A 26744-nucleotide genomic window follows, 5' to 3' on the forward strand; every position below is an offset into this window, starting at 1 on the left:
GAGATGCAGATACAGAAATTAGCAAAAAGACAACATTAAGATAAAAACACCAAAAATGTTAAGATAATAAATTTTGTATCATAGATTCCATCTCTATGTAAAAAATCCTATTAGGATATGTGTAGAAGATAGAACTATAAAAATTTTTATTTTCTCCATTTCCTCCATACTTTCAAAATTTTTTCATTTTTAATTTACAAAATTATAAAAGTACATTCCAATAAATGGTTTCTAAATTACCAATTCAGTCTTCAGATCTTGAATTATAGTTGTTTCTTTGTTTAATTCTTCTGTCAGATGTGTCACTTTTTGTTCAGCAGCTTCTCGAAGACTCCTTTCTTCATCATATTTTGACTTAACATCTAATTACAGATAATTATATAAACATTAGTTTCATGACATTAACTCTAAGAAAGGACAATTTTACAAATTCCTGTATATTACCCAATTTATATCTACATATCATTGATTCAAATTCACATTCCTTAGATAACCATAAATATATACAATAAACTTTTACTTCTGATTAAATGAGATGAACTTAAACTAATCAAATGTTTTTGTCTACATAAATTCCACACAGCAGTTACTAATTAGCATTTTAATGTAGACTTAATCATGTAATTTTACCTAAAAGCATGCATTTTTTTAAAAAAAGTAATTGATTAGCATAACCAAATGTTAAATCTATATACGATGTAACTTCTTCAAAATGTTACTTGTTAATCTTTAAGCATACCCCTCCTCCAGAAAAATTCATCTTCTCTAAATTTCAATAATTTTACAGGAAAAAATCAGTCCTTTGAAAGGAGGAGGTGAGAAGACAAATAATTTATATAGAAACTCTATTATTAAATTCCAGTAATCACCACCATAGTCTATAACAAATGCCTTATCACACTACAATACAATATGCTAAAATCAATGCCTTATTTCTAGGATATACAATGGCAGAAAGGTAACAAGACTGATTTATTGGCTAAAAAAATCTGATTCAATTTACCTGCAATTTCAGTAGCAAGTTGGGCTGCTTTCTGTTCAAATAAGTCTTTCATTTGCTTAATATTAAAATTTTCTGTTTGGGCTTCTTCTAATTGTTGTTCCAAAGACTGTAGTTCTACAAAAAAGTATCATTGTTATTCAAATACATAATTAATGCTAATTACATTTCTTAAATTGTTATTACTTATATCCTAATCATTGTAGTAAGTAAAGACAATCAACATAAAAAAAGACATGAATCATCCAGTTACAAAGAGTATCTCAACATTTTAAGAATTAAGCATATCTAATTCATTTAAATCATAAGTCATAATTTATAAACATATAAAACAAGTTAAATATTTAGCATAATGCCCAAATAATCTATAAATATTCATGTCAAGCTTATTTTGACTTCACATATTATTTTCTTATAACCATCAACTGACCAGAAAGAAATATACTCTGCCTCTCTAAATAAAATTTATTTTAATGAGAATGAAGTAAGAAATTGTTTAAAATCAAGGTCTTAAATAAAATAACTAAAATATGCAGTCAACTCCTAATACTTCATTCTCATAAAAAGATTTCAGAGAGAAAGTAAATAGAACAGCTAACCTCAAAATATAATTTTAATTATTCATTGAGCATTGCTTCAGTTGAAGTCAATTACAAAGATGCTAGTTTCGTCATTTTATTTCAAGAGAAAAAGAGTACATCACTCCTTAAAATAGATTTAACTTTTCATTAAACTGTATGAATGTAATATTCCAGGAGTCTATTTATAACTACAGAATATAATGAACTAAGAATACACTAAGATTTTTGTTGACTGATTAATTATGGAGTTCAAAGGTAATGCTCTAAACCTAAAATATGACTATTATTTTCACTGTTTTAAAGCCATAAAGTATAACCACAATTCAAATTCATGCAGCAGGCATTAGGAAAAAAGTCAAAAGTAAAAAAGAAGAATGAGCAAGAAGGAAAAAATAAAATAAAAGAAAAAATATCTGTTTTAAGTTACCTGCTGATGAGTCAGCCACCAATCCATCAGGTTTAGATTCCTCAATGAAAACAAAACATAAACAAACACATTAAAAGGAAAAGATAATACTGTTACCATTGTCAGTGTGAAAAAATCTCTAAAGCCACATTCTGTCAGGAAAGTAATAAGATTTTAATGAAATTTTGGTCAGTTCACAATCTTCCAAATTTCTAAACTACCATTAGGCAGACTGGCATAACAATCTAACTGCAGTTACTGCTTCTAAGAATTTTATATTAATATATATTTTATTATGGGTCTTGAAATAGCATCTTAAATTTCATAAATTCAGTAAAGTTTTTTTATTTTTTTATTATTATTATTTTTTAATGTGGACTCCACACTGGGCTTGAACTCATGACCCTGAGATCAAGACCTGAGCTGAGGTCAAGAGTTGAATGCTTAACCAACTAAGCTACCCAGGCACACCAATAAAGACTTAAAAATAACATAAATTATTATGAATTATAAACATAGATTCTAAAGCCAATACTTAAGTCAGCAGATAAGATTCATAATCCTATAAGGGTGCATGGGTGGCTCAGTCTGGTTAAGCATGGACTATTGGTTTCGGCTCAGGTCATGACCTCAGGGTCGCAGGACTAAGTCTCAAGGCAAGCCCTTCACTCAGTGAGATTTTTCTCTCTGCCCCTCCTCGTCAATCCCCCTAATCAATATATATATATTGATTTCTCTCTCTCAAATAAATAAGTAAATCTTTAAAAAAAATGTAAAAGATTCAATCCTATAACATAGAAGATTTGCAAAAGCTAAAATATGCCATAGAGTTATCCCTGGCATTAAAAGCACAAATATTTAATTCAGAATTATAAATCATCTTTTTAAAAGCAGAAATTGGGGCACCTGGGTGGCTCAGTTGGTTAAGAGTCTGCCTTCAGCTCAGGTCATAATCCCAGGATTCTGGGATAGAGTCCAGCATCGGGCTCCACGCTCAGCATGGAGTCTGCTTCTCCCTCACCCTCTCTCCCCTCTCCCTCCCTTCACTCTTGCTCTCTCTCTCTCATTATCTTTCTCTCTCTGCTGCTCCCCCCCTTGTGCTCTCTCACACTCTCTCTCTCTCTGTCAAATAAATAAAATATATAATAAAACAAAAAAGCATAAATAATATATTCCATAAAGTTAATTTATTATGCACATTAGGAATAAAACACTACACTGACTAGTCATTATTTCCATATTCTAAAGAATTATACATATCTGAAAGAGTTTAATAAGGCATTTCATAGTATATCTGCCTTTTTATTTTCCTACACATTAGATTTAGACATATTGGCTGATAAGAATCATCAATATTTAAATACATTTTCCCCCAAAAGTCAATTTCCTATACCAAGGCAATTTCACCATGCATTATGGAGAATTCATTTATTAAATGTGAAATAGTCATCCCAAATGTAGAAAACAGTTTCCTCTGTTTTCAGGTACAGAAAATAATACAGCATATGTTTCATGTTAATTGTTAATGCATCTATGTAAAACATGAGTAAATGAACCGTAAGTATGGTAGATTACTAAAAACTTCTTTTCACTTCAAATACAGAAGCTGAGTAGTAATAAGAATGTTACCTTGTTCTCATTTGGGGTTTTTTTTTAGTCCAAATGACAATTTTTGGTGAAAAAAAAACAAAAAAGGCAAAAAGCCTGAATTCACAATATACTAATATGCAAAGGGACCACTAATTATTTTATAAAAATATTACAACTATTATTGAAGGGTATCTGCTTTATTATTACAAATGAAAACTATGTTTGATAAAATTCATTATTCCATGATTCTTTAAGTAGCTGTTATATAAAAGCCAATATAATTTTAACATAAAAATCATAATTGGTTAAGGTTTTCTTTAGAAAATATGATAAACTATATACCAACAGAATCTTACCCTAAAAAAACCACTTTTGAGACCAATGATTTGGTTTTCCCATGTATTATTTTTATATAAAGCTGTGTGTGTCCGTACACACACACATATATAAGTATTTTTATTCTATTTTTTTAAAACCCAACATTGGTTAAAAAAAAAAAAAAACCCTAAAATTGTTAATATAACCATTCCTCCAATTTTCAATCTGCACTAATGTAAACAAAAAAGTTAATAACTCTTTCCCTACTAGTAGACAATTTAGTGACTTCCAATTTGTCATAACACATGTTCTGAAGAGTTTCACTATTGTCTGAACCTTTATTTTTTAACCATTTAGGAATATTGTCAGAAAATTAGAATTAATGCAGCCTAGTATAAAAAAAACTTCACAGGTAATGGGATTCTTAATGGAACACCTTTAAGAAGTTACATATTAGCTTCCCAAATATTTGTTTGCATTCATTAGAATTACAAAAGACATACACTGTAAGCTATTAAATACAGTAAACTAGAAGTTACTTGTATCAGGCCACCTGCTTACAAAATGCATATTTTCGGGATCCCTGGGTGGCGCAGCGGTTTGGCGCCTGCCTTTGGCCCAGGGCGCAATCCTGGAGATCCGGGATCGAATCCCACGTCAGGCTCCCGGTACATGGAGCCTGCTTCTCCCTCTGCCTATGTCTCTGCCTCTCTCTCTCTCTCTCTCTCTCTCTGTGACTATCATAAATAAATTTAAAAAAATGCAAAATGCATATTTTCAACAACTAATAACACAACTTCTAATAAACAAACAACTAATAAACACACTTCAAGTATTTAAAAGCATTTACTTGCTGCTGGAGCCCTTGAAATTTTTCTAATTCTTTCTTTAATTCTTCTGAGTACCATTTTTCTTCCTAAGGAAAAAAAAAAAGATTTTTAATTTCAAGAGATTTATTATCTGAAACACTGAAAATAAACAAATATAATCATTGTTATTGTTACCTTAAGTGATGCCTGAAGGTCTTGGATCTCTTGTCTAAGTAGTGTTATATCATCTCTAAACATAAATTGGGGAAGAAAGAAATTAATAGCTAATGTTCTCTAACAACCTGGTCTCTTAATAAATCATGGCTAATGACTGTACATTAATATTCTAGTTTTCTCAATTTAAAAAAAAAACTGCCTTAGAATTTTACGTATAGAATTTTATGTATAACCCTTAGAAAAATACTTTTATTCCAAAAGCTCATTGTTTATAAATGGAAAAACACTTTATCATAGAAATGATATAATCATCAAGTACCTGAGCCAGAAACAAAATATCCCCCATTAATCTACCAATAATAAGGATCAATAGCTTCCTATTGCAGTTAGCATCCAATCTAAACTAATTAACAAGGACTATACAATCTATACAGTATAGTTCCTGCCTTAACACTACTCCTCACTCACTCAGCTCAGGCAACACTGATTTCTTTCTGTTCCTTGAGTCCTGTCAAACCTTCTCACATTCTATGCTCCTGACCTAAGAGTCAATGAGACAAAGAACAGTGAGCACACTACTCAAGGCCCTAACACAGGAAAGAGATCATATCACATGTGTTCATAACAGCATTATACTTCAAAGCGATTGTACTGTACCGCTTCAGAGCAAGAGCCTCTCCTCCATGACTTGAGTCATTACCAGCATCATGAACTACCTCATAGTGTTTGAAAAGTTCATCAGCAGATCCAAGGGATTTCATACACTGGGGACATATGAAACCCTACAGAAAGAGGCAGGAATAGGTTACAAAATGGTGTTTAATACTGTTAAGACAGCAATGTATGTATCACAAAATACAGTCAACTGTTACTACTTACACCAATGGTGCCATTAATAAATTGTAATTTAAGATGTTAGGCCCAAATTCTGGTACTGTGTAAAGGTACTAACTGCCTGCTCTGGTTGAAATTTATAAAACAAAAAGAAAACCTTTACAACCATCTTTTAAGTTGAATGAATCGATGGCTAGAATACAGAAGTCTAATTTGAGAAGTTAGTTTAATCTAGAAGACTAGTTGAAAAGATCTACCATCATATCTTCTCTCTCTCTTTCTAGATATCCCCCTTAGTAAAATAATATCTGCCCCAATCTACTTCATAGGAATGAGAACAAAAAAATTAAAACAGAAAGTATTCTGATCACTGAGGAAGAAGGTAATATAGTAAATAATTTAGAATTACTTCAGAATATTTACAATGATTGAGAAGCACTATAGTCAGTAAATTCCTTGCTAACCTAAGATTAACGCTGTAAAAGCCTAAAGTTAATAGTCCCATAAAATAGTACACATTTATAAATAATCTCAGAATTATACAGCTATGGCATACAAGGTCCTGCATGAGTATTCCCTCAATAACCTAACCACTCTGATGCCTGGACATCTCTCACTCTCTCCAACTATACTAACATTTCCACTCCTCTGACTTAACTATGTTCCCTAACATACCATGGTATTCCACATTTCAGGGCCTTTGCATATATACTGCTTTTTCCCTCCAGCACTATTCTTGGTAGCTTGTCAAGTTTCTACATTCACTATAATACACAACACAACAGAGCTTTCTACCCATGTTGGCTAGTGTAGTATTTTTGAACATACTCTCTATTTTCTACATTGAATATTTATTTCATAAAATAAAGTAACAACCAGCTGGCTCAGTCATTAGAACATGTGACTCTTGATCTCAGGGTCATGAGTTCAAGCCCCACATTGGGAGTGAAGCCTACTTCATATATATATAAAATATGAATGAACCTAACAGGGCAGAATTTGGCGCACACACACAAAAAAAAAACCAGAAGAGCTTTAACAGTTTGCAGATTATAAAACCTTCCAAGGACAGCCTGAGCATAATAATAAATGCTTTAAACAAGTAAAAACTAAAAAAAAATAAAAATTTCTCCTTCATTGGACGCTCACAAACAGCATATCATCATTTCTCATCTACATACATCACGAGGCAGAATCAAGGCTCGCGGCATCTTGGGGATACTGACATGCAGACAAACATGAGCAGACGATGAGATAACACAAGGATCCATAAAGAGCTATGGGAACACAGGAAAAGAGAACTCCACCTGTGCCTGTGGCAGGAGTTAATGCTTTATAAAAAATACACAGATATATAATGTATCTGTGTATATACACTGACTATGGGACACTGGAATAAGGTACCTTTAAAGACTGAGTGGCAGTTACTTGTCAGAAATAAGAGAAAGGCATTCTAACAAAAGTGTGGAAGGAGGTTTGAAACATAGTCACGCTGCATTTGGGAAACTGGTGTATCCTGGTCACAGAGCCAGAGGGAAAAGGCAGAGGCACAACAGGTAAACGAATGCAATGATCTCCTATGAAACTCCTGAAATGAGCAAAGCTGGAAGTATTAACGATGTAACTCTGGACATCTGAATGATGCCATTAGGCCGTAGAGATCTTTGGTGCTCAGCACTGTCTTTTGGATGAATGAATATTCCCAGCCTATGTGCTAATCTAACTGATGTTATGCTCTTTCTTCAAAATCACCTATTATCTACCATCATGTTTTATAATGGTTCCACGTGATGCTTAACCTGTCATTCTTATAAGAAACTCCTATCCAATACTGTTGAGCTAACATGCCTTCATTGTAACAGTACATCAACCCCTATACTATTAAGCCTGTCATTTCTCTTTTGCATCTCAGCTTCTACTGGTAATTAGAAAGCAAATTATAGAATATTCCTCAGAGAATCCATATACCAGTTATACTATTTAATCTTTTTAAATCTATTTAATCTTTACAAGTTTGGCTTTTTGACTACTGTCTCTACTTCCAGATTTTGGCTCTAGATACCTAAGAATTGGAGAAAGCTAATGTCACATTAAGGTATGCCATACCTTCTTAGAGCTTCTAAATATTACCAGGTTAATACTCCAGAAAGAACTGATTCATCCCTAAAGAGAAATTTTAGAAATTCAGTAATATATATTTATTATAGAAATATTCCACCTAACTGAATATTCCATATGATTTACCTAAGTGAATTTTCCATGCTTAAATAACACTTTAATTTGGGGACATTTCTGATAAAAAGAAATCTTTCTAAAATACATATACTTTCTCACCTTCTTAAATAGATGATATTAAACTATTGTTTGATGTCTCAGAGACATAAATATTAATCACTGAATGGGTGGCTTCTACTTTATTAATTCTGGCCTCTTTAACTTCTATATCCACATTTTATAGTTTTTTCCTACACCCTGTTTTGTCTTTCCACAATCATTTCTTAAAATTATTCACATGCTCTAATAATGCCCACCTGATATAGATGAGAAGGATAAAGAAAAAAGTTTATTAAAACCACATCACTCATTTAAAATGACAGTAACATAAGCTCAGAATGAATATCTGAGGGATGTCTTATGAATAAAGTGCATGATCTTTATAGTTCATGAACTTTGTAATACTAATTCTGGATATTAAGAGACTGCTTCTCTATTTTTTTCTCAACCACCTCCAAGGGAACTAAAGTTAACTAGATCAATAACTTCCACAAAATGTAGACTACAAGAAAACACTAAAAACTGGCAGTTATATTTCCCTTAATCATTCCAAATTTCTCACCAACTTCCTCCCCCTCCACACACACACACACACACACACACACACACACACACACACACTGTACTTAAGATTAAAAACAGTAAGCCCCTCACTCTTAGCTTTCAGTTAGCTCTAATCCTTTCTCAGATACACTGCAGCTAAGAACCTGACTTGACACTTCTGGCATCCCTGTTATACCAAGTGTTCTTTCAATTAAAAAGAAAGTTCTTATTTAAGTAGGTGACGCTGTGTCTTTTCATTTTGGTTAACCCATAAAGAAGAAAACTTGACACACATGTTCTGAAAGGAAGACACTGGTGAAATGCGAAGGAGAATGCTAAGAATTTTTTATGCCTCTCTCCTTGCTTGCACCAGGTAACTAATTTAACTGGTATCCTCCTATAATGCGCCCATTTTCCCCGTAACCCTAGAAAATGTCCTGGTTTAACTGTTTCCCAGTGAAGTTTTTCTGGGGTTCCCCTCAAGTTGAATCACCACTGCATTCTTTTTGCAAATATTTATCACAGAAATTTCCTGGGATAGATATCATATCTTACTTACCTTTTTATCTCCTTTACCTACCAAAATACATGGTACATAAGTTCACTATTAATATGATAAATAAGTGTATGTCTGATAAAATATTTTTCTTATATATGTAATTGCCAGACGGAGAAACAAACTTTTTTTTCTTTCTGGGTACAAGAAGTTTCCTTCTTTTGTAAGATTTGCAAAAGAATGGGAAGAAAAAACTATGTTTCTTTTGTTTTTAGAATACTGCAACAATTTTCAAAGGAAAGAGATCATCTAAGAAATTTTTTCCAGTCTGCAAATGGGCAATAGTTCCCCTCACTGGCTTCCACCCTCAGCCTTAGATAAACCCCAGTCCCACACGCTACAGAGAAACATTTGGGTAATCCACTGTTAATGATGAGTAGTGCCATTCTGTCACCTTCCTCAAGTCCAGGGCGTCAAAACAAAGATTCAAAGAGTGGTAGATCCAGATTCTAATGCCATATATTTTCTCAAATAAACACAGTAGCAATTAATATGCAAAGTCCTCTTTCCATGTAAGAGTAAGGCATTTTAACCTAAAGCATTTTAAAACATTCATCAGCATTAACTAAATAATAAAGATATAACATACAGATGTTGAAATCAAATATCATCCACTCTATATTTCAAATTTCATGGCAAAATTTATGCAAAAATATTAACTTAAACTTTTATATTTATTTACAGATTCACAAAAAAGACAGCTGGAAAAAGTAAGAGCAACCCAACTTCCCAAGAGCCTGTTTTCCTTATTGAACCTTTCCTTAAGCATGCATAATTAAAGCAATCCATATTCCCTTTGTAGCATAAAAAGTTAAGCAACACCAAGGCAAGAAAAAACAAAGCTATTTTGAGCAACCCATAACCAAGCTGCTAAGGCAAAATACATAGGACCCACAGTAACACTGGAGTCATTAAGCAGTTCCTGTCCTCTTGTTTCATTTTCAGTGTGCACTTGCTGGTAATGCTCCGACAAATCAATAGCAGTTATACATCTTTTCATACATAATGGACAGATGAAACCCTGTGAAATAACAACTTTTAGGAGGATATACATAAAAAGTTATCTATAAATCAAAATACAGACAATGAAAACAGACACAATAGGAAAATAATTAATATATCTCTTTTTAGTATATGTAAGGGAAATTTTCACATAGTAACTATATAGAAAAAGTGAAAGATCTATCCAAAATAGGACAACTAAAACTAGTTTCCATTCTTTTGCTGGAAATTCCCATTGGTTCAATTTTATTATAGTTATCAGTTTCTTTAGTTGGAATATTAATTACTCTTTTTGTTTAGGACACTTTGTCCTTATTTATCTGAGAGCCATTATTGGCAAGTTAGCCTTTATTTTAGATCAAGAAATGATTGGCAGTTACAACAAACAGCTCTATGTGAGATAATGCTCTCAACAAAAAAAAGTTCTTAAAATGAAAGCAATTTTTAATCTTCACCATATTCCACTAGCCTAAGTCCCATTTTTGTCCACACTCATAATTCCCAATAGGGGACCCTTCCTTCTAAATGTATACACAAAACAAAATCATTTTCAGTCAATCTCCCAGATTCTCCATACCTAACAATAGCTCTACTTTAAAATGTGGGTTGCCACACTGATCTACAGTTTAAAGTAAATAAAATGAAGACTATAGTGAAGGATAAAGATTATAAAGCTGTGAGTTTTTGTGTCAAAAATAGATGTGGATTTGAGATTCGACCAATGCTGACGATATAACCTTAAGGAAATCACTTTACTTTACTAAATGTCAATTTCCTCATCTATAAAATGGGGCTAATGTTGGCACCTATTCCTCTAGAGTTACTGTGCGGTACATAAAATCCTTAGTGTAGTGCTTGCAACATTTTAAGTGTTCAATAAATATTGTCATTAGATGTGTGGTTAGAGAAGAAAGAAATGAAGTCAGGAAGGACTGAAAGGCTAGAAGAAAAGACAGGAATTAAACACCTGAAATATTCAGCAAGGCCAAAAAAGTAATAAAAATATGAGAAGGTTTTTGAGGGGCTAGGTAGTCGTGGGAACATTTGGTCTTAACATCTCAAGTCAACTATTCTGCCCAGTAATAAGGTGGAAGGTACTGTTACGAACTTGAGTAGCTAGAAAAGAATAACATCAATAGCATTGAAAACTTATGAACTGGGAGGCTAGGGTGTTCCTTGAGTCACTAATGTCACTTAGGATAATAGCAAAGGAGACAATGACTATAAACAAAGTCCCAAGGTGGGAGGCAAGGCAGGGTAGCAGTTAAGAGCCAGGCCTGGGCTTGAATCCTGGATTCACACCACTCTTAGTAGCTTATAGGACCTTCAATTTCCTCTTCTGTGAAATGGAGTAATAGTAATACCTATTTCTTTGCCGGGGGGGTGGGGAGGGGGGTCCTCATGAGAATTAAATAATACATGCAACGTGTTTATCATAGCATCTGATACAAAGAAAACATTCAATAAATGTTAGCTATCATTATTATCATTATTCCTTTTGTTAACAACCCTTAAAGGAGATTAGCCAGGGGATGAAAGTGAGGAATATGAATTCTTTTTACTGAAAAAAGGGTTATGTTCAGGCAACCACAGTCCAAAGTGCTGGAAGTACAGAATAATAATTACTTAAAAGAACACATCAGTGCATTTATTTCTGCCATGATGGCTTTATGCTGCCTCTCAATTTACTGGTTTCTTCACCCTCAGCTTCCATGTACAATCATTCAATCTTTCATTCAAAAAGTATGTACTCAGTGTGATTATGAGTGTGATTCCAGCCATTATGCTTTGGTTCTGAGAACATAATTGTAAAATAAGGCAAAGCCCCATCCTCAGGAAGCTTACAGGCTTCTTGAAAAAGTTATGAAAGAAAATAAATTACATTTTAGACCCCGCTAACCAGAAAACCCTATTAGAACTGCCTTCAAAATATATTTAGAACCACAGGACCTCCACTGTCACCACTCTGAGCCAAGCCACGGTACCCTGCACATGGATCACTGCAATCGCTTTCCACAGTCCCTCTGCTTCTCTCCTCACCCCACTAACAGTTTACTTTCCACAGAGCAGCAAGAATGTATCCTATAAAAATGTAAATAAATTTTGTCACTTCCCTAGTCAGAACTCTCCAAGGGCTTCCCATCTCACCAGAAGTAAAAAACCTAAGTCTGCACAAAGGCCTCTGAGGCAGGCCCCTAAGGCCCTGCATGAGGTGAGCCTGATTACCTCACAGATCCAGTCTCTCCTCACTCACTGCGCCCCAACCACACCAGCCTCCCTGCTGCTTTTTCGACAGGCTAGGCTCCCACCTCAGAGACTTTCTACTTGCTCCACGCGAACAGAACAGAACACAGTGGTTCCAGGAACCACATGACTCATTTCCTCACTTCCTTCGGTTCTTCCTGGGCTATGCCTTCCCAGAGAAGTCTTCCCTACAATCCTATTTGAAATTGCAACAACCCAGAACACTTTCTATGCTTCCTTCCCTACTTTATTTTTCTAATACCAATCGTTTCCCTCTGTCCATTTTTTGTATGTTTTGGGGATTTTGCCTATTTCCACTTACTAGAACATCCTCTACCAGGATAAAAATTTTTGACTATTTTACTCACTGCCGTGTCTCTAGCATCCGGAACGATGTCTGACAACAATATATATTTGGTAAATAAATGAATCTTACAATAATAATCATTACCAAAGGATAGAAAATACAATTTCCCAGAAACACACAAAAGAAGCATCTATTCCACATGTGAATCTCAAGTACGGTTTACTGAAAAAGTAATTATCTGTAATGAGACCTAAAGGATAATCAGATGTTAACCAGACAAAAAAGCAAAAGGGCAGGTAAGGTATGGGGATCAGCATATAGAAGCCCAAAGATAAGAACAAATTTGGCACACCTTAAAAGCAGGAGTTCTGTATGCCTGGATCACAGAGCACAAAGAAATACAACCACACATATAAGGTCAACTGATTTCTCATAAAAGGGAAAATTTAAATCAATGGGAAAAGGTAATATTCTCAAAAAATAGTACTGAAATAACCATATAGAAAACTAGTTTCCATATCCATATGAAAAAAAGAGACCTCAAGCACTACCTCATACCATACACAATATTTTAAAATAAATCAGACTTAAATGTATACACTAAAATGATTTTTTAAAAAAATATCAGAAGCAAGCATAGCAGAAAGTCTTTGCAATCCTGGGGCGTAGGCAAAAAAAATTGTAGAAGGACCCAAAAAGCACTAACCAAAGAGAAAGGCTGACAAACTGGACTTGACCAAAATTCAAAACTTCTTCTCTTTGAAAAACACCATTAACAAAATGAAAAGCCACAGACAGAAAAAATATACACATCACATATATCTGATTATGGTGTAAAGTCCAAAATTATGGCCCAATACTATGCCCTGCTTTCTCAGGTGGTGATGGGAGAGCTTCAAATGGCCTAACTGCAAGTGCCCTTCCCACACTGCTCCCACAAAGAGCATCCTCTAGTCAAATACCCTACTCCTGGAGGTTTAGTCTGTAAAGTGCATGACTCTTGATCTCTGGGTTGTGAGTTCAAACCCCACATTAGATGTAGAGATTACTTAAAAAATAAAATCTTAAAAAAAAAAAAAAAAAAAAAAAAAAACCTCCTCTTCACAGAGCCTGCTTATCCCTAAGTAGCAGGTTTCAGTTCCCTGCCAGCCCACAGAATAATTCAAACAAGCCAATGACAATCTCCTGCAGGAACCAAGGGGCACCCCATCCTCTTGATAATAAGATAAACCCTGCCTCTCACAGCCCGTGGTTGTTCATTTTGTTCCCAAGTTCAGTCCTCATATGGCTCTTCAAGGCATACAGTGTTCTCCTGGGCCATAAGTATATGTGGTTAGCAAACTGCTGTTGACTTCAACCTGTCCAGTGTCAGGCTAATTGTATGTTCAGCCATCCCTATAAGCCTACGACAGCCTTAACCAGTAAGGATAAATAGGAGGCAATCAAAATATTGATAAAGGACTTATACCCAGAATAGATTAAAAAAAAATTTTTTTATACTTCAAAAACAAAAAGATAAATGATCCAACTTTTAAATGATTAGACTTCAGGGATGCCTGGGTGGCTCAGTGGTTTAGCGCCTGCCTTGGACCCAGGGCGTGATCCTGGAGTTCTGTGTTCGAGTCCCACATCAAGCTCCTTGCAGGGAGTCTGCTTTTCCCTCTACCTATGTCTCTGCCTCTCTCTGTGTCTCTCATAAATAAATAAATAAAATCTTTAAAAATAAATAAATAAATGAAATCGTTAGTTTTCCAGTTGCAGACAAAATGGAATAGATTGACTTGCCCCATTTCCTCCTGCTAGCTACACCTAACATCCCTAGACGTTATATATAAAACAAAAGAAACATAAGAAAATTCTGAAAGGTGATGAGAAGGTGGACCAGCTAAGCATCTCAGGATCCAAGGACTGACATAGTAATAAATACACTGGATTTTCTTTTGCCTCATATATTCCAGACTGGGTACTAGGGAAGCTGGCAACTAGGTACTAGGGACTAGTACCAGACTAGGTACTAGGGACACTTTAGTGAGCACTTACAAAAAGAGCCTTCCCTCTCCAGCTAAAGGACCAGGAAAATAAGTGAGTAGTTTCAGTGGGTACCAAGGATGGAAGTCAGACTAGAAAGGGATAAAGAGTGAACAAAGATGTTTGCTTCTGGCAATACATTAAACTAAATAGTCTGAACTATCATTCTGATGATAACAACTAAAGAAAAATTGGGGGTGCCTGGGTGGCTCAGTCCATCAAGCATCAAATTCTTGATTTTGGCTCAGGTCATGATCTCAGGGTCCTGTCAAACTCTGCACTCAGGGGGGAGTCTGCTTGAGATTCTCTCTCTCTCTGCTTCCCTCTGCCTCTCTTGAACTTCCTAGCCTCCAGAGCTCTGAGAAATAATAAGTGTTTGTTGTTTAAGTCACTCAGTTTATAGTACTTTTGTTACAACAGCCATATTAAGAAAACATTATATATCAATATATAACAAAATATAAAATATGACATAAATATGATATAAAGCAAAATATTGCTTTATTTCTATTTCTTTAAAGTCCTAAAATAAATAAATAAATAAATAAATAAATAAATAAATAAATAAATAAATAATTGATTAATAAAGTCCTGAAGACCCAAGTGTCTGGGTGGCTCAGTCAGTTAAGTGTCTGACTCTCGATCTCAGCTCAGCTTTTGATCTCAAGGTAATGAGTTCAAGCCCTGCTCTAGGCTCCACGATGGACGTGGAGCCTTTGTAAAAAAAAAAATTAATTAATTTAAAAAATTAGTCCTGAAGACCATATTTCAAATTCCATATAGATGGCTAAGGGGACAAAGTTAAAAAATTGTTCAAAATGGGATGACAACCTTAAGGTAAAGGGGAAACAAACCTGAGAGAGAGAGGCTGATAGAGTTATCACCTGAGACCTTGACACTTATGTACCCTAGCACTGGGCATATGAACCTCTCTACAGCAGTATTTGTATGCTGATAGGAATAATTCATGACATAGGTAGAAACTAAAGTGGCAGGAGGGAAGGAGAGAGAAAATAAAATGAGAATGTGGAAAAGAAGAGAATCCAGAACACAAGAGAAAGGATTGAAATCTGATAGGAAAAGAGAACTATCTTTCATGTATTAAAGTAAGAGAGAATAAAGATGGATGCAAATAGCTTTGGTGACAAAACGATTGGTGTTCACCTAATATTTCCTAATATAGAAGATGCCTGAGGGAAGGTGGGATAGAGTAAGACACAAGAGAGATTTGAGGATAAAGAAGAAAGTAAAACTATCTCCGACAGTAGGAAAATAACACTAATAAGTAAATACAGCAAGACTACCAGGCACTGTTCACTACCCACTGGAGATTTTTTTGTTTTGTTTTGGCCTGACTGAGGTTAACAATTAAATTTGCTCTTAATAAAGTTCAACTGATACTTTTCTCTTAGCTCTCAGGGTCTTGTTAGATCTCATCATGGTTAATATCCATATATATGAAATCAGATGGCCAGAAAGAGACAAAACAGGGAAATGAGTGGATAGAGAGACAAACTCAGAAAGACAGAAGACAGACTCACCAACCAAGAGGTGCAGAAGGGGGAACACAGGAAAGGGGACTGGGTTAACAGTACAACTGGGCCCAGAAAGGGGCAACTGACAGAAATTGTCAGAGTAGAATGTGAGTACATCAATATCTTAGGGACAATATTATTGATGGCTTTTATGCTCTTCTTTTTCCTTTTCTTCTTTTTCTATAATGAGCAAATCTTGTTTGTCAAAAATAATAATAATAATAAAGCAAGGCTTTACTACTAAGGCTGACTTCTCCAAAAATTTGAGTTCTTTCTTAGATTTATTTACTTTCCTCATTAATTTTTAATAAACTTTGATAGATAGAAGCTGTTAAAAAATCATAAATGAAGACAGCAAATAATGTATAAACTTCATAGATAATCTCATTTTTCATTTTAGCTCAGTAGTCATGATAGTGCAAACACTAATCACCTGGTAATTTTTATAAACAGATTTTAAAATCTTCCTTAAGTTGAGATGACATTAACATTGAAGATAAATTCACAATTTAATTTTCAGTCTTAATATACACTTTCTCAGTCTTAAAACTAAATACCAGAATTTTTCTACAAGTGATTCAAAAGTCACATTCCAGTTTGTTAAGAAGGATGAGAATGTTTCCTACAATACAATTACTGACCATTACTCCAAATATCTGTTCATTTTCCCTTAAATAACACTAAATTGTTTTGCCAAATTATTTCCATACCTCTGAAGAGCTTTCATTATTGACATCTACTGTGTTTATAGGAGCTGCTGATGAATCTAAATCAGAACCTTGAGAGCCAACTCTCCCAGGAGTCTGAAACACAGAAAAAAAATCAAAGTAGATATTAATAATATATTCACAAACTATTTAATAACCTAAACAATAATCAGGGCTAGCCTTACACATAAAAGTAGATGTCCTCTCAATATAGTAACAAACTGTACTAGCAGCTATCCTTTATTGAAGACTATGCCTAATATAGCATCAAGATCTCTGCATGCATTCTCTCATTTTTAGTCTTTTTAAATTAATAAAAAGCTTATTTTTATATGTATTGCCTATAGTCTTCAACTCACTTTCACAGAACATTTTATTTAATCATAGTGCCATCTCTGAGAGACGCAGGACATATGTCACCTCTATACATGAGAAAAGAGATTCAAAGTAGCCCAAAGATTTCTCAAGACTGTACTGTTAACAAAAATCAGAAAAAACTAAAACGCTGATCTTCTGATTCCTCTTACATTGTTGTCTATTACACCAACTAAACTATAACATGAGGGTTGCTCAAAAGACCAACACAGATCATTCATGCCAATCATTACCAATTTGTCTTCAATACTTGATATTCCATTATCAAAAATACACAGTTTGGAGGATTAAAGTTCTTTTTTCTTTTTCTCCTGCAACACTTATCCTCTCACATAATTATTCATTAATACTTAGGTGTTACCATAAAGGAACTAAAAATCTAATAAAGTACTGGGCAAGAAGAAAGATTTGGAACACAACAACCAACTTAATAATCCTTAGCAAAAAACACTTATGGTACATACTTTCATCATTCTCACGTCACACAAAAGAGAACTTAGGTGTGGAAACTAAGTAATTTGCCCAAAATCACATGGCCAATCAATGAGAGAAAGGACTGTAACTCAAGCAGTCTGGCCCATAATCACTAAACCATACTGGTGATTTATGGACATTTCCACTGAAATGTACCTCAAGCACCCATGACTGAGAGCAATTCACTATACTTGTCTCAACACACAAACCTCCTATTCATCACTATTAAATATTCAACACAGATGCCAAATAAGGAGGCAATGATACTTTGAAATTCACTAATTGAAATGATTATAAAAGCTACACAAAAAAATGAGAAAACATATACACTATAATTATGTATGGTGGCTCAGCGGTTGAGCATCTACCTTTGGCTCAGGGCGTGATCCCAGGGTCCTGGGATCAAGTATCGCATCGGGCTCCCTGCAGGAAGCCGCTTCTCCCTCTGCCCCTCTCTGCCTCTCTCTGTGTCTCTCATGAATAAATAAATAAAATCTTTTTGAAAAAAAATACATGGCAGCCCCAGTGGCGCAGCGGTTTAGCGCTGCCTGCAGCCCAGGATGTGATCCTGGAGACCCGGGATCGAGTCCTGCGTTGGGCTCCCTGCATGGAGCCTGCTTCTCCCTCTGCCTGTGTCTCTGCCTCTCTCTCTCTCTCTCTCTCTCTCTCTGTGTGTCTCTGTCTCTATGAATAAATAAATAAATAATATCTTTTTAAAAAATAAATAAAATAGAATAAAATTTAAAAAATACAATTATGTATAAAAACTATTTATAAGAAATTCAAAGGATATATATATATCCCAAAATACAAATAATGATTTCTGTAGCAAGACACAGTTATGGATATTTTGGCTTTTAGTTTTTCAGGCTTGGGTTTTGCTCATTTTTTTTTTTTTAGAATTTTAGATCCACAGTTAAATTATTTGTACACTGAAATTTTTCTTAATATTAAAAATAGTAAAAAAAATAAGTGGACCTTTGCAAAATGGATGATCCACATTCCTGTCATATTTTCCCAAAATGTAGTCTTCTTAAACTTTCTAAGCTTATCCAGAGTGTGGCTTTATTGTTTTCAGTTAAAATCCATAAAATTCTCATGTTTTAACTATTCTGTTAGCTACTCTCCTCTAAAAAACAAAGCAAGATTCTTTCCCAAAACAGCATGCTTTAGACATGAATTTATAAATAAATAAAAGCCAGCTATCTGGATTTAATGATACTCATGCACCTGGCAAAAAAAGTAGCTCAATGTTGAATAAGTCAAAGACCCTTTATATTACATACTTAATATAAAGAATTGTATAACACCAGAAATTCATTTTTGACCCATCAACATTTCAACAGCTTCATGCCACAATGGCTTTTAAAATTAGTGACCCCATTCTTAAAAGCACTGGAAACTAAAGCTGTATCTCCCAAGGATTACATTTTCCCCACATTTCTTTATCTTTTCTTTTTCCAGATTACAGGTGGCTTTTCATTTGAGATTTACCTTCCCTGTGAAGTAAGCAATTCAGAGATACATCTACATAATCCTATTATCCTCACCAAAAATACCTTTTCTTATATTTGCCTAAAATAGTCCTTGTCAACAGATCTAAGAAAGTCCAAGACAATGGGGAGTAAAAGGAAAAACAAGAGAGAAACTATCGATGCTTTTCATACCCATATTTTAAACACATTCTCCCTGACTGTTGCTAAATTGTCTAATAACTTCTTGTTCTGTTAAGTCACTAAAATCCCATTACTTCAATGAGAAGTCCAATTACAGTAATGATGACCCTGAACAAACAATCTAAAGCATTCTAACTTTTCTACTTATAAAAGTTTTACTTTGTGAAAACAAGAGGATAAGTATAATTTGTGCTAGGGGTGCCTGGGTGGCTCAGCTGATTTAAGTGTCTTTGGCTCAGGTCATGATCTCAGGGTTCTGCAACTGAGCCCCACATGGAGCTCCCTGCTCAGCGGGAAGCCTGTTTCTCCCTCTTCTCCTGTTCCCCCTGCTTGTTCTCTCTTGTTTCCTCTGTCAAATAAATAGATAAAATCTTTAAAAAAAAAAAAAAAAAAAGAATAATTTGTGCTAAAAATTTAAATAGGAGATAAATATCATCCAAATTATGTTTTTATAGAAAGTATTACCTAAATTTAGAAATCTTTTATAGTAACCAAAAAGTATGTAACACATTTGTTCATCTCCCTTGGAGTATCTAGCATTCTGTAAGGCTCTGGATGTCAAAAGGACATATAAGGAGACATATAAGGAGACATATAAGGAGACATATAAGGAGAGCATAAGAGAAACAAGGACCATGCCTTGGGGTAGACTAAAACCTGGCCGGAGAAACCAAACTAATGTAAACAAAAAGAAGTAGGAAACAACTTAAAAAATTTAAATGCTAAATGGAAGAGCTCTGAATGCAAGCAGAGTTCTGAGAAAAAATAAATCAATGCTACTTGCAATATTTGAAAAAAAGTTCATTCCTTGAAGGAAAAGTCATTTCAATTTTCAAAATTTAAGAACTTTTTGAAAACCTAACTGAATCTCAAGTTGGTGGTAAAACCAACCACATAGAAAATAATTATTTCAAATGATTTAAGAACTACATAGATAATACAAGGACAAAAATAACTGCTTTTAAAACACAGTAACATTCAATAATCTTATTAATGGTAATATCAGTACTGTTATATTAAAGCTATTTATGTATTTTTTAGGAAAAAATAACAATCAATGTTAAGAATCAAGATACTCAGTATTAGACAAAAAAGATATAAATTCATAGTATAACTATTTCATACTCTTAAATTTGAATTCATGTTTTGTTTTGCCATATATATGGATATAAATACTTCCTAGTTCTTATTACTTAAAAGCAATGACAACCCAGAAGCAATGAGCACCCTTAGAGCCCAAACCATTGTTATCTAAATAGTATTCCCCACTGAAAGGAACCAGGGCTTTTTGGAGAAATGGCTGATTTCAGCCTGGAGGAGAAATGTTACAAGATGAACCTGGGACATACTGTTGTGCCAAAAGCAAAGTAGCTAGTAAATACTAATCAGATCCTGTCAAAATGACAAGTCACTTTGAAGGCACTTCCAGTAGCTAAAGCAGGGCAATTTGCACATCAAAAAATTTCAGACTTCAACTGATTGAAACCTACTAAATATATATAAACCTATGAGTTCATAAAATATATTTAAAACTTCGTGAGTTCTCTTTCTTTAAGGACAGAAAAAGTCAAAAGACAAGCAAGGCTCATTCATCATTGCTAAAGTATGTTCCAATTCTTATCTGAAAATTAGTGTTTAAAGAAAAAGTATTAAACATTTACCCTGCCCTTCCAGAAATTCATGGTAACCAAATGGTCTGCTTGATGTTGAAAGTTCTTTTCAGGAAAATGTCAGTTAATGTATGCAGAAAAAAAGAAATATTTAGAAAATCATCATTTTGCAACTTGATAAAATCAGTCCTTTCCACATAAAGGACATAAAACCTTTCATGAATTTCCTCTTTCAAATAAGAAATTCTACTGTCCTTTAAATTCTATCATGTCTCTTATTTATACTCTTGTAACACTAACTCATAATATAAAGAAGAAAGTGCTATCTGTGTTAAATCATTACAATAATGACCCTCAATGAATCACCCCTATGTTTTAATGCCCTTGTAATTTTCTTGTGTAATTCCCTCCCACATGCACTCTGGCCACTAAACTCACTTTGGCTAATGGTAGAGGAGCAAATGAGATACAAGCAGACACTTGAAAAGTACTTGCACAATGGGATTTGCTCTCTTATTGATGGAAACTCTTCTGCTACAATAATATAAGCCCAGACTAACCTTAGACTTATGTGGCCCAACAAATACAATCAGCAATCTGAGTAAGTACCTTAGACTATCCATTCCAAACTGACAAATAACTCCTGCTTATATGAGTAACTTCAAGAGAGTCCAGTAGAAGAACTACTCAGCCAAGCCTCCCAAAATTGCTGACCCACAAAATCTAGAGCAAACAAAATGGCGGTTAAGTCAAAGCCAAAGTTTGAGTATGGTTTATTATGCAACAGGTACAACTAGATATAGTAGATATAGTAGATGCAATGTGGTAGCTTCTCCACAAAACAGAAAAGGAACCTTTTTGAGGCTGGGGACCCTATACAGAATGAGGTACTCATCACAATTCCTAGTAAGGACACAATAAAAGTGTCTACTTGAATTTAATAGGACATCCAATAGTTTTAGCACATTTTTTAAAAAGGATTAATGTAACTACTCCAAGTTTACATCATTCTTTTTTTCATCTTTTCTTTTTTAACTGTTTAAGTTAAACAAGCAACTGGAAAACTAAATGACAATTGTCAATCTAGTTTTCAGGGCATTTGAGTAATATCAAGATGTTTTATTTTTTGACAGTAGTCATTGGTGGAAATAATGTTGGAAAACCAAGCCTCTCACACATTGTTAGTGGGAACATAACTAAACGCAAAAAAAATGTACATACTCTCTGACCTAGTACTTAGGAAATTACTCAGTGAAAAAGAGTACCACCTATACATGCACAAGCAAAAGTACCGCCTATATATGTACGAGCATGTTCACTGCAGTATTGTTTGTAACAGAAAAACTGGAAACAAAACTAAATGTCCTTCAACAGGGAACTAAATTTTGATAATTCATAGAATAGAATATAAAAGAAATAGTTCTGGGGCACCTGGGTGGCTCAGTTAATCAAGTGTCCAACCCTTGATTTCGGCTTAGGACATGATCTCAGCTCAGGCCATGATCTCAGGGTCATGAGATCAAGCTGCACATGGAGCTCCGTGCTAGGCATGGGGCCTGCTTAAGATACTCTCTCCCCTTCTCCTTCTGCCCCTCTCCCCCCCGACTCTGCCCACTTTCACATGCACTCTCTCTCTCTCTCAGAAAGAAAAGGAAAAAAAAAAAGTAATTCTCAAAGTGCTGGCACTTAAAAACTTCCAAACTATATTAAGTAAAAAAATTTCAAACTCATACAAAGAATAGATCATATTTTTATAATATTAATGGATATATCCATCAGAAAATTCTGGGAAAATACAAAGAAACTATTAGCAATGATTACTGGGGAGGGGACCCTCTACTCTTCATTTTATACCTTCTGTACTCCTCTAATTCTAACTCCTGGATATCAGCCTCAAACTCCACATAAAATTTGTGTCTTAAGTCCTTCCTGCTCATTCTAAGTCTTCAACCTTGAAAATGGTCACTAATACTCTTCGTTCTAATCTCCACTATAATTCTACCACCTTTAAACTTGTCTCATAATTCATTTTTGCTAATTACATTTTTTTTGTCCTCAGATTTCCTTCTTATTTCTCTGTCTTCTTAAAACCGAATATATCCTGATCCATATCAAATCCTGAAGTAGAAGGCTTACTTAGACTTTTGCAATAATATGACCTAAAAAATTTATGGCACCAAATAACTCCATAGATGCTTCTCTATCCATCATAAAATCACACACAATATTAGTAAGCTTCTTGGAGCACCCAGCTGGCACAACAGGTAGAGCATGTAACTCTTGATCTCAGGTGTGGTAAGTTCAAGGCCCATACTGGGTAGGATTACTTTAAAGAAATAAATTAAGAAATAGCAAGCTTCTTTACCAATATACCACATTTAACTCTAACTTATTTATATCAGCTTTCAGCTGAGAACAATTCTTATTTTCTGAAATGTGAGCAATTTCGCCTAACCTAGAGCCATCCTACAACTTTAATGAGCAAGCAAATACAGCCACCCATGTTGTTAAATTATTAATACTAAACTGATTGTAATCCCTATTCAATTTGTCTTTCCAAGTAACTTCTAAGAGATTATCCCCCCTGTTGCAGCTAATTCCAACCCTCTCCAAAATATCTTGTGTTAATACACAACATACTTCTGCATCCTAAGTCTTTCTTGCCTGATCTACTGACACACAATACTACACTCTGCCAGAGAAGGGGGTCAGAAACATATACTTACCTAATATAACTAACTCTTGTTTTCAGCAGGGCCTATCAAGTGTTCCAAAAATAAAAGTCCACCTATATCCAGGAATAGTGATTCAGAATATAGAAGTTGGAGTCACATGGACCTGCATTCGACTTCTAGTTTACCCACTTAGAAGCTTTGTAGATTTATTTAACTTCTATAAGCCCAAACTCCCAGTTGTAAAGTAGAACTAATGTCAGCCTCATAGAACTCTTGTAAGGATTAAATGAAATGAAACATTTAAAATGTTTAAACCAGTGCCTAACATTTGATATACTACAAATAGTAGTCGCTCTCATCATTATTAAGACTAGAATCAAACTTGAAAAGTTGGAGAGCATCTCAGAAATTATGTTCCAGGGCACCCCTGGTGGCTCAACAGTTTAGCGCCGCCTGCAGCCCAGGGCGTGATCCTGGAGACCAGGGATCAAGTCCCTGGATCAGGCTCCCTACATGGAACCTGCTTCTCCCTCTGCCTGTGTCTCTGCCTCCTCTCCTCTCCTCTCTCTCTCTCTCTCTCTCTCTCTCTCGTATTCTCATGAATAAATAAATAAAATCTTTTAAAAAATAATTAAAAAAAAGAAATTATATTCCAATTGTATGACTTCATAGATGATGAAACTAAGCCCTAGAAAGCACATCTGGCTTAGTGGACAGACACCACTCTGCTCTCTAATGGTAAAGTTGCAATTAAAACTTAGGTTTCCCACATCCCAATTCAATATTCTTTCTAACCAAAATATTTCTTAGTCATCTGATATCCATCAAGACACTTAATTTCTCTAATCTCAACTTCTTTAATGATATACTACAGGGATAGATCATGGATCATGATCATGGATCCTTCTAGCTCTAAAATTCCCATTCCCTGATTCATTTGGGTCCTAAACTGGCTAATTTAAAAGCAAGTCCATAGAAACAGTCAACTATATTTCTAATCTCTATATATACTTATGGACATTTCAAAACTCTACAACGTCTACCAGTTATTATTAATGGTTGCATGAAAATAATTTACCTCTCAAAAGCAGCCAGGTCAAAAAGAGAAAGAAAAGAAGAAAGGAAGAAGAGAAAGGAAGGAAGGAAGAAAGAAACAAAGAGCAGCCGAGTCAGTAAGTGATTGTGATTATTAAAACTATACATAAGTTATTAGTAACTTAATTGGGTTTGCAGACATCATATAGTTAAGTCAATACTAAGTAAAAGAGTAAGTTTTTTAACATTTACTATATTTTGAATATCTAATGCATAATTAAATATCTAACACATAGTTAAAATTGAGCTACATATGTGAAGCAAATTTAGAGTATTATGTGTTTTGATTCAACAAATATGGATAGGCAGACACAAAAATATACCAAAATAAGGGTTCATACTCTAGTTTGGAGAAGAAGCCACTTTTCATTTTTGAAGTTTTAAAATCTCTCAAAGGAACTGGGAATGGTGCTGATAATAAAACTTCCTAAACACAGCATCAATGGGCCATGCTCAAAATCCCAGCAAATGGTCTTACACAGCACTTTAGAATCTAACAGAAATTCTAATCTACTGGCTATGGATTCCTATTATAAAAGATATGTAGAGTATCAGTTTCAAAGAAGTAGAACACAAAGCTCATAAAAATTAAGATCTATCCTGAAAATAGTCATCATTTATAATATAAAAATCTCTAACAAAGACTATTCAAATAGATGACTTATAATTCGAGTTCCCAAGGAAACAGACTCTGAAACTCTGAAATCTGCAAGCAGGTTTATTGGGCAGTGCTCTCAAGAACACCTGTGTGAGCACAGGAGCAGCATGACTGAGCAGAAGGAGAAGATAAACAGCACTGATCAGCAACACAGTTGCCACAGCAGCCTCAGCTAATCCTAGCAAGAGTCCTGAAGCTAGATGGCCCTTCACAGAAGTCCCAAATCAAGGCAAGAAGATGATTCTTTGTATTCTCCACATTGAACAGTAATGAGGCTGCTTCCAAGAAAGGAGCAAAATCTTGCATGGGGCAGCTTTATTTTGTTAGGGCAACTCCCAGAAAAGGATGCAGCTTTATGCCATCAGCAGCCTTAACTCTAATCAGCTAGGGCAATGTGTTTCCATCCTGAAGGAAGATCTAAGTGCTGCATCAAAGCATCTACCACCATGAATGTACCTTACTTGCATCTGAGATACTCATAAAGGGCCATACACCAGAAGGGCAGGGGGTAGATCTCAGCAGAGAAGGAGACCTACTATCTTCTGGAACCTACTACACGCAAATGCCATGACAGTCACCTTACACAAGTTATCAAATTTTATCACTGAATCCTTGCTTCCTGAAGACAGTTTTTCTCAGCAAAGGTGCTAGAAAATAGGGTAAACATTATTTGGATTTGTTACATAACTCACTTAAAATGCTACTTTAGGGTTGGCAAATGATCTTCATTAGTAAAATCTTGGTACTGAAAATCTTGGTACTTTCTTGATTTTCAAATAACAGCTTTAACCTAAAAAGCACTTGAGAAATCACCTAAGGTAGCGCACTCACAGTGGACAGATAAGGAAAGTGAAGCCCAGAAAAACTCAATGATTTGCCAAAGAACGTGAACTCAAATCTCCTGATTCCAAATTACTGATTTCCCTATTTTGCCCTGGTGACTTTATACCTAAAAACTTAATAAAATCAAAACAACCCTGAGGCATGAATCTTATTGTAAAACTCAATACCAGCTTCTTCTGAATCATTTGCATTTTCAAAATCATGCGCATAAGAAACTTGAGTTTTATACTAGTTAAAGAAATGTCAGTTTGGTAGTCTGGCTAAATGAAATATTCTCTGTCTATTAATAGTAATAGCTAACATATAACCTCTCTGACAGGCAAGAATACCAAGCTCTCTGTCTACGTTATGTCATTTAATGCTTAAAACAATCTTTTGAATAAAGTCAAAGGGATTGCTTCCATGTAGCCAAGGGAGGGAAAATACA

At 34.6% G+C, this 26744-nt stretch overlaps 1 protein-coding gene across 3 annotated transcripts in view; it reads right to left on the reverse strand.

The window, feature by feature from the left end:
- The window catches only part of EEA1 (early endosome antigen 1), a 112110-nt gene that overhangs the window by 72703 nt on the left and 12663 nt on the right, over positions 1-26744 (reverse strand). Inside the window, exons 2-9 of one of the 3 annotated variants that reach the window (XM_038558636.1) lie at positions 16915-17007; positions 9984-10109; positions 5539-5663; positions 4900-4954; positions 4746-4811; positions 2009-2048; positions 1004-1117; positions 241-362 (exon numbers count right to left, since the gene is read on the reverse strand). In XM_038558636.1, coding sequence (XP_038414564.1) covers positions 241-362; positions 1004-1117; positions 2009-2048; positions 4746-4811; positions 4900-4954; positions 5539-5663; positions 9984-10109; positions 16915-17007 — 741 coding nt within the window. Of the gene's footprint in view, positions 1-240; positions 363-1003; positions 1118-2008; positions 2049-4745; positions 4812-4899; positions 4955-5538; positions 5664-7821; positions 7879-9983; positions 10110-16914; positions 17008-26744 lie in introns of those variants that run through there. The other 2 variants (XM_038558638.1, XM_038558637.1) reach the window with 2 other exon arrangements.

This window comes from Canis lupus, chromosome 15, assembly GCF_011100685.1.
Source record: "Canis lupus familiaris isolate Mischka breed German Shepherd chromosome 15, alternate assembly UU_Cfam_GSD_1.0, whole genome shotgun sequence".
NCBI lineage: Eukaryota > Metazoa > Chordata > Mammalia > Carnivora > Canidae > Canis > Canis lupus.